Source organism: Poecilia latipinna, unplaced genomic scaffold (genome assembly GCF_001443285.1).
Source record: "Poecilia latipinna isolate Pla-1442-1.1 unplaced genomic scaffold, P_latipinna-1.0 Scaffold622, whole genome shotgun sequence".
Lineage (NCBI taxonomy): Eukaryota > Metazoa > Chordata > Actinopteri > Cyprinodontiformes > Poeciliidae > Poecilia > Poecilia latipinna.
The window spans coordinates 342,929-354,113 of NW_015113238.1; the positions used below are offsets into that span (position 1 = coordinate 342,929).

The 11,185-nt window shown below is 38.8% G+C and overlaps 1 protein-coding gene across 1 annotated transcript in view; it reads right to left on the reverse strand.

The window, feature by feature from the left end:
• Nucleotides 1-1,205: 1,205 nt before the first annotated feature.
• The window catches only part of LOC106954032 (poly [ADP-ribose] polymerase 4-like), a 24,410-nt gene continuing 14,430 nt past the window's right edge, over nucleotides 1,206-11,185 (reverse strand). The window contains exons 15-34 of the mRNA XM_015043253.1: nucleotides 10,890-11,038; nucleotides 10,682-10,813; nucleotides 10,004-10,090; nucleotides 9,770-9,934; nucleotides 8,855-8,895; nucleotides 8,631-8,712; nucleotides 8,310-8,447; nucleotides 8,014-8,203; nucleotides 7,412-7,482; nucleotides 6,242-6,429; nucleotides 6,058-6,157; nucleotides 5,103-5,270; nucleotides 4,885-4,965; nucleotides 4,726-4,806; nucleotides 4,557-4,652; nucleotides 4,375-4,485; nucleotides 3,866-3,886; nucleotides 3,660-3,683; nucleotides 2,910-2,933; nucleotides 1,206-2,278 (exon numbers count right to left, since the gene is read on the reverse strand). Of these exons, the coding sequence (XP_014898739.1) occupies nucleotides 2,222-2,278; nucleotides 2,910-2,933; nucleotides 3,660-3,683; nucleotides 3,866-3,886; nucleotides 4,375-4,485; nucleotides 4,557-4,652; nucleotides 4,726-4,806; nucleotides 4,885-4,965; nucleotides 5,103-5,270; nucleotides 6,058-6,157; nucleotides 6,242-6,429; nucleotides 7,412-7,482; nucleotides 8,014-8,203; nucleotides 8,310-8,447; nucleotides 8,631-8,712; nucleotides 8,855-8,895; nucleotides 9,770-9,934; nucleotides 10,004-10,090; nucleotides 10,682-10,813; nucleotides 10,890-11,038 (2,006 nt within the window). The 3' untranslated portion in view covers nucleotides 1,206-2,221. The remainder of the gene's footprint in view (nucleotides 2,279-2,909; nucleotides 2,934-3,659; nucleotides 3,684-3,865; nucleotides 3,887-4,374; nucleotides 4,486-4,556; nucleotides 4,653-4,725; nucleotides 4,807-4,884; nucleotides 4,966-5,102; nucleotides 5,271-6,057; nucleotides 6,158-6,241; nucleotides 6,430-7,411; nucleotides 7,483-8,013; nucleotides 8,204-8,309; nucleotides 8,448-8,630; nucleotides 8,713-8,854; nucleotides 8,896-9,769; nucleotides 9,935-10,003; nucleotides 10,091-10,681; nucleotides 10,814-10,889; nucleotides 11,039-11,185) is intronic.

The following is an 11,185-nucleotide window of genomic DNA, read 5'->3' on the forward strand; positions in this document are numbered from 1 at the left end:
GGGAGTTAATGGTTATAATTTCATTAATTTTCATTTATGCTCCCTTCTAAGTGGAGGAGAGAGGAAAGGAGTCATGATTCCCACAGTTCATCTAACATCCATCAATCCATCTGATGTCGATCTCTGTTATTCTAGCTTCACTGTCCTTAGATCTGTGTTTACTGGATCACTAAAGCACCACGCCTAGTTTATGCCAACAGGCCTGGTTTTGAACCTCATTGTGAAGATGCATTTAACTAAAGGAAAAGATTAAATAAAAGAGCCCAGAAAAATATTGTAAGGATCTTAAAAACCTCCTTACAGGTATCCTGTCAGCGCGATGTCCCTGTAGGTAGTTAAGGAAGGAAGCACGCTGTGTGTACGCTCCTAGTTTCCAACATCTTTCACAGAGGTATTCTGAGAGTATGTCACAAGTGAACTACAGATAAAGTGTAAACATCTCTTGGTTTGCTGTATGTGCCGAAAGTAACAAACTATAAAGAAGGAATTAAAACAACAAGTGATGGAAACTCCTTGTTACCTCATGATATAAAGAGTAGAAATCATCGTACTCCATCTGTAACAGAAATATTAAAGTTAGAGTATTTTTACCAATCATTCTTTATATGTAAAATACTGATAAATCAGAAAGATCCAAAGATGCTGAGCATGTTGCTGGGACATTAATGTCTCCATGGCCTGAGGAATGAGTGGATTATAGGATTTACTTTCTGATAAACCATGAAGATCGATCCATCAGTAGCTGCGTTTCCATTGACCATAATATTATGCAGGTTGGAATTACAATAAAAAAATGTCACTTCCCTTGATTTCATGTGTGGTGTTTGACCTCTGACCTGCATCGTCCACAGTGGGACCTTATATAGACAGGTATCTTTCCAAATCAAGTCCAAGCAACTGAATTTAGGTTGATTATGTTGGTTTCAAAGAGTAACTGTTGTGACTTTTGGGGGTTATGAATTATAATTTCATTCATTTTCATTTCTGGGATCGGAGCTCCGTTCAATGTGGAGGAGAGAGGAGAGGAGTCATGATTACCACAGTTCATCTAACATCCATCTGATATCAAGGCACCACTGTTTTAACTGTCCTCAGATCTGTTTTAACTGGATTGCTGATGTTACAGTTATTTAAGCAGGCCTGGTTTTTACCCCACAGAGGAAATGCAGCCAATTAATGAGAAGTAAAAGTCCCAGAAAAGACTGTGAGGGGTCATAGTTGAAGCCTTTATTGATACTCCATGAGTACTGGTTTTTGTTAAGCATCATCACTAAATAAAACCCAGATGTAAAGTGGAGGTCATATAAATAAAAACATCTGGGCCACGTGATACAGATACTAGATGTGTGTGAAGGTTCGTACATCGCCTGCGTTCTCTTCAGGTGCCTGTAAAAGAAACGAGCAGAAAGCAGGAAAGTGAATTAGAAAGGAATGATCTACACTTGATCTCTTATGATGTTAAAAGTTTTAATTAAAATCCCTGTTCAAGTAAAAAACAAGACATTACAATCCCTTCCTTCCTGGTGTAAATCCTTTTTAAAATTTGTTTAATAAAAAAATGTGGTAACTTTTGCCTGTTTTTGATTTAGCAGCTTGTCTCTGAAAAACAGGCAGCAACAGAGGAGAGAGAAACGGTGAAGCTGTGATCAGCTTCTGTCTGAGCTGCAGTTTGTCCAAATTACACATTAACTTGGTGTAATGTGAATTTCACTTTTTGTTTAGAGTTAAAAATAAAACAAAGTTCAGGCGTGGGAATTTGTTTACATTTTTTGACTCCATTGTCTGAATCCAGAATGTTTCACATTTAAAAAAATAAAGTGCCAGAATGTAACTATATTATATGTACGCCACAATAATCAGCTGACCTGAGTGTTTATAATTATGTTTGGGTCAGCATTGAACTTCTATGAAACCAAATTAAATATCTGGTTTATTTGAGCCCATCAGAACCAGAACCTTGAGGTGATCACAGCCCGTCCACAGTAACGAGGAGCAGAACCAAACCGCACATTAACAGGTTAGAGTGCGATTTCCCAGTGGAAAACACCCAAAGTTACTCCAAGATGCAAGTAGATAAGACCCAGCTGAACCAGAAAAAAGGGTCACAAACTGGAAACCTGCCCATGGTTAGCTTAATGTTTCCCAATAGGTACTGGTTCTTGTCAAGTGTTACCACCAAAGAGACCCAGATGAAACCATGAAAGCCATATTAATTAAAAAGTCATATCATGTAAATGTGTGTGAAGGTTTGTACTTCTAAATGGAGGAACGTAGGTTTCTGTAAAAGAAACACAAACAGAAAGCAGGGACAGAAAGTTAGTTAAAATGATCAGCACCTGATGACTTATATTGACTAATAAAACCTGATCAGTGCTGATCAAGTTTTATTAGTTGAAGTCACTGTTTATCTAAAATGTCAGATATAATCAATACCTAGCTGCCACTTAGAGAAAATACATCATAATGACACCATAAGGACACCTATAGATACCAGTATAACTTTACTGACACCCTTTTGTGCTTCTTCATAAAATCTTTGAATCACCTGTAAGTATCCTGTAATTGGCCTACAATTACCTGTCATATCCACAAAGGTGCTTCTAGATGCAAGTAATATCTATGTACTTGTCTAATTTCCAATATTTTCACATCAGTGCCCTGAGAGAATGTCACAGGTGAACCACAGATAATATGTAAACAACCAACTGTTGGTTTGCTGCATGTGCCCTAAAAGGGGCTGAGAAATATGGATCTAAAGTAGGGCTCTTCATGTTTTCCAGAGCTGTAGATACCCAATAAGTACTGGTTCTTATTGAAACATTGATCAAACTGTAAATTGAAATCCATATCAATTAAAAACATATTCACCATATGATACAAATATTATTTTTGTGTGTAAAGGGTCGTACATCACCACCGATCAAGTCACATAGCTGTAAAAGAAACAAACAGAAAGCAGGAAAGAGAATCAGAAAGGTATGATCTGAGCTTGATCACTTATGTTTTTTAAGGTTTATTAGCTAAAATTACTGCTAATGTAAAATGCCAAACATTAAGATACATTTCTTCTAGCTGTAACTCTTAACATTTTTATTTATGAAAATTTGCCATAAATAAGGGCCTAAAGTAACAAACTGTAAAGGAGTAGCTAAAAAAAACAACAGTGGTGGAAACTAAGGTTTGGAGTGACTCTGCATAGGTTTCAAAGAGTAACTGCTGTGACTTTTGGGAGTTATTGGTTATAATTTTATTAATTTTCATTTCTGGGATTGGAGCTCCCTCCTCTGTGGAGGAGAGAGGAAAGGAGTCGTGATTCCCACAGTTCATCTAACATCCATCAATCCATCTGATATCAAGGCTCCATTGGTTCTTAGATTTGTATTCCCTGGATCTCTAATGCTAAAGCACCAAACCCATTTATGTTAACAGGTTTTGGTTTGGATCTTACAATATGGAAATGCATTCAACTACTGAGGAAGGTAAAGTAAAAGATCCCAGAAAAACTGTACGGGTTTCAAAGTCTAAACCTGCCTACAGCTAGCTTAAAGTTTCCTGATAATTACTCCATAAATACTCGTTCTTGTTAAGTATTAAAGTATCATACTGTAAAGTGAAAACCATATGACACAAATACTAGATTTATGTGTGAAGGTTCGTACCTCGAGATCGCTTTCTTCAGATGACTGTAAAAGAAACAGAAAGCAGGAATAGAAAGTCGATTAGAAAGGTTTGATCTGCATCCGATCACTTCAGTTGCTTCAAATTTATTGGTAGAAATCCCTATTCCTCTAAGATAGCAAACAGTAAGATATATTTCTTCTAGCTGTAACTCTTTCTTAACATTCGAGTTAAAAAATATCAATACCTCTGCATCAGAAACCACAACCTAAAAAGAAGAGAGCAGACAGAAGAAAATCAGTTACAAGAGCAATAATTAACTATTTCTCATCATTATTATCCAGTTCCTGCCACAAACCTGAGGTAAGTGTTTTATGAAAAGCAGAACCATTTCTTTAAAATCCTTCCAATTATCTCCTCAGCTTCCAAAGCTTTTAAATTTGTATTTTACTGCAGCAGAGACAATAAAAAATCTTAAAGAACTGATTTAAATATGATCATGTTTCCTATAGCAATAAATTTCCACTACTCCAGAAACATTTCTCAAGTTTGGCTACAGCTGCATCGAAAACATGTGATGCCCCTCAGGGATCAACTCTTTGTTTTCTATTCCCACCAGTGGATCAAATTTACACTGAGGTGAGTTAAAATGGAGTCTGATGCGGCTGCAAAACAAGTATTTTAAAAATAACCACACAGATTAAACCTTTTATACAAGTTTTGAATCCCCAGGAATATTAACAGAAATATTTTCACTTTTTCTTTGTCCTCAGGAAGAGTCCAGGTGATGTATGGCAGGAAGTCCACGTCCTCCTCTGCGATCAGCTTCGGGATGTCTGTGACGCCATCGTCTGGCTTCCCAGAATCCTAAAACAGGAAAAATGACTTTGGTTTGATTCAAAAACACATCTCTAAACGTGACATGAGAACAAACAGACCCTCTCTTCGATGGCCACGAAGCTGGTGAACTGAGACAGTATGGAGAACTCTTTGCTCAGATCGATGATGAAGGACTTCAGCTCTGCTTTTTTACCCTGAAAACACAAAAACAGGAGTTTCACCAAAGTTTAGCTCTGATTTGAGGTCAAAGGTGACACGCATGCTGACCTCGTGTTCAGCTTCGGTGATATCAAGGTTCCCATCCTCGTAGTCTCTGATCAGGGCTCTCGCTGTGAGCTTATGAAGAAACTAAAACAACAAATCAAACAGCTGAGGTTGATTGTTTTTCATGTTTCAATGTGTTTATACGATAATAAACAGCCTTACCGTTCCTCTGGTCTTCTGCAGCTCTGTTGTTGACACCATGGTTTGAAGCTCCTGACCACGCAAGTCTCCAAGAAGAGTCGCCTGCATGAAAAATCACAGACTTTATTATTGTTAATCGTTAGTTGCAGCCAGCTCATGATCAACTTTACTCTTCTTTGTAATTTCTCTGATCTACCTGGCCCAGCAGGTAAAGCAGAGAAGAAGAACCAGTTGAATACCTGAGTGCAGTGGGGCACAAAGCCGTAAACCAGCGTGTGGCAGTCGTTGAACAGGGAGTTCAGCTGCTTCGGGGCTTGAACTGGAGGAGCTCTGGGGTTGAACTGCTGCCACTTCACAGAGACGGAGCTGCAGCCGGGAGACGACATGCGCTTCACCTGGCGCTCCACCTGCAGCCACAGCATGTTCAGGTATCACAGCGTCTCCAGTTCAACTGATAAGACTCAAATTAACCTTCATGATGAATGTTCACCTTGTAAAATGCAACATGTGGAGAACTCTACAGATTAACTAAACTCACTTTCATTTTGGGTCATATAAAGATCATAAATGTTGTCAAGGGCCAGTTGTGCCAGAATGTATTGATAAAACCCATTAACAAATTGTTAAAATATTGATAAATAGCCGACTCTAAATTCCATAGATACTTCTTTTTATTGATCAGTTCATCCAGAATCTCGTGATTGTTTCTGTGATTTTGTGTTGCTCAATTTAAAATGATATAATGTAAGAAATTAAAAGTGATATTTTGTGACTCGCCGTACTGACTGTGGTCTACAACTTCAAATGGGCCAAGTGAGGCAGGAGTGTGGTAAAATTAGGAAATACTGCCACCTGCAGGTGACAGTTAACATCACCCAACGTTTTTGACAAGTCCTGCAGAGAATTTTTAATAAACCACTGTCGGTGGCAGCTTCGACATGGGCAACCACCCAGGGTGGTATCTTGTGGAGGGGTCGGCATGAGCTCTGCAGAAATGTACAAACTTCAACCAGCCAACTGGCGATAAATTTGCACTTGCCTGTGATAGATCCAACAAAGCTAATTAGCTTGCAAGGCTACGTTAGGAGTGAGCAGTAGCCCCGACTGCCCAGAGTCACACTGTGATTACGACTCAAACTTTAGCCCGACAGAAAAATTGTATGTGAGTTTGTCATGTGAATTAGAAAGTCTCACCTTCTCAGCCCAGGTGTGCTTCGCTTTAGAGTCAAAAAACTCATAAGCCCCGCCCCCTGCCTGAGCCAGGGCTCTCAACATGTGGCGATTGGCTGTGGAGCTGAAATGACAAACACAGCCACTTCACCTGGTTTGAAGGGAAACTAAACATGAAAAGGAAGCGAGGGATGAAGACCTTCCTCACCTGAAGCCGCAGGTGAAGAGGCGGCTGTGCTGGGCGTTGTCTCTGAGCAGCTGCAGGGTGGCCGCCGCGTTCTGGATGTGGCCGTCCGACAGCAGCAGCAGGTTTCGAACGCCGGCGGACGGCGGCAGCAGGCTGAGCGCCCGGAGAGGCCGCCACAGCTCAGTGCTGCCCCCTACTGAAGAGCAGCTCTAACAGCAGACAGAAGAGAATTACTGGTAAAGTTTGGAAATACATTTTAATTCCAAGTAGAACTGCAACTAATGATTATTTTAGTATTTGATTTTTCTTTTCCTTCTACATTGATCATTTATTTCATTTAACCACTTTACTATATTGTATTTCCAACACAATATTGGAAATACAATAAAAGCTGCAAATGAAATAATTAAATTCCTTTTTTAAATAAGAAAACTAACATTTATTACCTAAAATGCGATAACACAGCATGTCTTTAGTGCATGCTTGGTTATTTATAGCAAAGAATAGATTTTTGCACAGTTATGGTTTCATTGCTATTATTAATATATTGCTCTTCCAGCAAATTGTCTTTTTTACAGTTTGTGTTCTCTAGTTTATGATTAATCGATGACTGAAATTAGTTGACAATTATTTCAATAATCAATTAATCACGATCAAGACAATTAGTCGTTCAGCTTTAATTCCAAAATCAGAAATTATAATTTAAAAAAATAACAAAGAAAAAACACATTCCCATATTCAGACTGAATATTTCAGTTAGGCTTACCAAAATTATTTATATTTATGATTTTCCCTCCATTCACCTCAAATGTTTTGAACTGACCTATCAGAACCTTACAAAGCCATGACATCATCATCTAATGAGTACCAAATGCTAGAGTTTGAGTTATTTTTAAAAGCATTTACAATCCAAATAATCTAAAAATAATAATGATCCAAAGTAACTTAAAATATAAATATTTTTGTCTGATTTAATGACAGACTATGAAAAATTAGCTTTTTATGCAATTCATATCAATATCTGGTTTCAACATTAGTTTGAAATACAGCTAATCATTGCAACTAAAACCAGAGCAGCTTTTTAAAAATTAAAAATGCTAAAATTAAAATACCTTTAAAAATAAAGCATTAGTTTGTACAATTATGAGCATTTTCTCCAAATAAAAACCTTGCTAACGAGTCTGAACTCACCTTGATGAACTTCTTGGCTTCAGCTTGAACCTCGTCAAGTTTCTGAGCCGACAGGAAAGCTTCTGTGTGATCTGAAAACCAAAAACAAGACAAATCAAAAAACCAAGTCAGGCTGATGGAGAGGAGATGGTGGTTGCTCCTGAATGTAGCAACTAAATAAACCAACAACTTTCTGCAACTTTTAAATTATTTACAGGAAACTTTTAGACAGTGCATTTTGTATGCTGAAGGTTATATGAAATTCTCTCAGGATGGCAATTAGTTAGTTGAAGAAAAGTGACCTATAACTTCACGGAAAGTAATTTCCAAGTTCATGGAAAGTAACCTGCAAGTTTGAGAATAGAAATCTACAAGTCTTAGGAAAGAAACCCTTACGTTCTGGGAGAGTAACGTATTTTTTTGGAAAGTGTCCTGCAAGTTCAAGGAAAGCAACCTGTATGATGGTGGTGTGTTTCTGGAATTCACAGTGCAAATTTGGGAAAAGTCTCTGAAACATAAAGCTGGTTCACATTTTGATTTGGATGTTTTAAATAATATCCAGTCCCAAAATTAAACAGTGAATCAGAGTTCAGTTCTGACCAGTTCTCTGCTCTTATACCAACCTGTTCCAAACAAAACGATGTTGATTTTGACGTCGTTCTTCAGATTCTTTAAAACCTGCAGGGCGATTTTCTGGGCCAGCTGTAATGATTCTCCCTTCATGGACTCAGACGTGTCCAGCAAAAGAACAACTTCACTGCCTTCAGAGCTGGAGTCAAACTCAAAGTTTGGGTAGAAAACCAGCATGCAGGCCTGCAGCAGAGTAGAGGGTTAATTCACTTAGTGTGGAGTGCCTCAGGGTTCAGTACAGGGACTCTTTGAAAACAGATTGGTGTGAAAGAGGGAAGGACAAACAGACCTGGCTGTCCTTGTCTGGGTGTTTCTCCACCCACATTCTGGGAAGATGAACCTCAGAGAGAGTGACAGACATCTGGAAACCATCTGACCCCATGACCTGACCCGGCAGAACACTGACCACCGCCTTACAGTCAGTCCTCTGGACAACAGAATACAAACAAAATGAGTTACATAAAAATAAAAAACAGATAAACAGTAATGATTCACCTTCAAAAAACAAGTTTAAGAGGTAAAACTCCATAAAAATACTAAATATGAACCCAGAAAAATGAACTTGTAATAATATGCAGATGATATGATTGTTTATTATTAAAAATGGCACCTTAATTTTGACTTGATGAGTGATGCACGTCAGGCTAGAGATCTGAAATGGCATCTCTACCGAGATGTCCAACGTAAACTCTCTGAAGACCAGAAAGAACAAGTCTGTTTCTTCACATTTACTTAACCAAACAAAAAGGTTAAAGGTTAAATAATCTAAACCCAATAAGAAAACAGATAAGTAATGTCATGAGATTAAAAAAAACTAAATTCAATGTGTCTCACCTTGCTGCTTCACTGGCCACACAAACCTTCTCCACAGAGACCTGATGGGTTAGAAAGCACATAAAATGATCTCTGATTAAAATTATTCCTAAATTGACTAAAGAAAATTATAGTAATACCCATTCCTTTTGAGAAATAAATCACATTTACACTTAAAAATTTAAAGACCCTTTAGAAGAATAAAAAACAAATTACAAAGCATTTTCATGCTATTTGCTTATTCTTCACTGTTGTGTAACTGACGTTATGTCCCGATTCTTCTCAAAACTTCCAACTTCAAATCCAGTCAAAAAAATTAGGTTAAACTGTCACTGGAAGTTACTCTACCCACCTCTGTGTGATACTAAGATAAATATCAGTGATATTTACTGTAGTACTTACTGCTGAACTAGCAAAATTAGCTTGCCAACATAGCTTTTGTCAGTGAACATGTAGCCTACATGTATGTTACTACATGGACTTACTCTGCCAGTCACCAGAGCTTTATTATTCATGTGAAGAGTTTGTACGTCCTTTACAAAGCTCTTTAAACATTGATTATATGCGTCCAGGGTAAACGCACTCTTTGTTTTCACAAGGCAGTGAACTATGACAGCAGCCACTTTTTAGACATACGTTGCTCTTGCACTTTGGTCAAGATGGTCAATATATTTTATTTTTGTTGATCTCAGAGCCACAGTTTCGCTATGCTTCGCGCTACGCTTGCCTACCAAGATGGCGGTTTAGTGGCAGGACCACTTCCAGTTCAGACTTGTGGGAACAGTGTATTCTAGATAAGTGCAACACATCATTCTATTAAGTTTTGTACTTTGTTGCCACACAATGGCAACTATTTTGAAAGAAATTTCCTCTAAAACTTTTCTAAAAACCCACCAATTATTGGCCCCGCCTCCGAGTACAGGCTCCGCCCCCTACCTGTGTGGTCTGGTTGAGCGCGGCGCTTTCCTGCCATGGAGCCACGCTGCCCGGCAGGGAGAACAGGATGCTCCCGTCTCTGACCACCAGCTCTGACACAAAGGTCACCTTAATGAGGACGGTGGCGCCGGGCGGCAGGTTGCCCACGCTGATGGTGAACACATCCTGCAGAGAGGAACCAATCAGAAAGGCTGGGATACGTTCCTGAAACCATCAGGATGTTGCTGGACTTACAGGAGCGTCCTGGTCCATGAGGTACGCTCCGTGGCCTTTTGCTATCGCCTGTTTGTACTCCTTACGAGCTGCTGCCTTCTCCTTCACCTGAGAACAAAAACACAGCAGAACGGTCATATTAAAAAGCAACCTGGCCTTCCACCTCCATGCTACGTCACATGGATGCAGTAATTGATGCAAAAGAGCCCCAAACTTCTTTGGGATTATTTTTATTTTTTTGGGTTTTGATAAGAGCTGGAAATAAATATTTTTTTTGGCATACCAACAATAAATTGGGGAAAAACAATTGGTACATTCTGCAGATTTTCCATTTAACAACTTCAGCCTGTTTTGTACAAAATTTGAAATACGTTAAACATGAAAAAAAAAATTAAATAAATAAATAATTCAATTCCGTTTTTGAAGAAGTAAAACATTTTCCTTCCCAAAATTAAGCAACAGCATTTCTTAAGTGAACGGTTGATCATTTGTAGCAAATAATGGATCTGGTTATATCCTCTACTCCAACATCTTTCTTACAATGTGGCCAGAAAAAGATTTAAAGAGGAGCGGCAAAAGCAAATGAGGCAGATTAGCTTAAAAACAGACAACACATTGGGTTGAACTGCGTCAGTGCTGTTCAGTTGTTTTCTAAATTAGGTTGTATTTTGTTTTGTGAAATATTCAGCTTCAGATTACCTCTCCCACCACGTGTTTCCCATTGATGAAAGCTTCAAATCCGCACACAGCAGCCGAGTCGTCCAATGGGAAGACGTACTTCGCCTCGATGGGCACTGAGCTCTGATTGGTGTATTTCTGGAAGATGATGACCTGACAGAGGAAAAAGCCTGAATCAGAACCAGGATTAATGCGACACCAAGCTGATCCAGGCGCTTCTCTTTCCAACCTGGGAGAGCAGATCCATCAGTTTGCACTTCACATGGACGGCCTGCAGGGGGAGCTGCTGGCCTGAGCTGTCCAACAGACCAGCTTTAACGTCCTCCAGAGGGTTCTTCACGTTTTCTAGATCTTCTTCTACATGTTCTGAAGTGAGATCTGCAGACAGGGTGGCTTGTTACTTTCAAACACATTAGATGGGAATGTATTTGAAAGTAGAAACCACACTGAAGCTTTTTATTTTATTATTAAAACTAGGGCTGAAACGATTCCTCGAATGATTCGAGTACCTCGATTACTAAAATT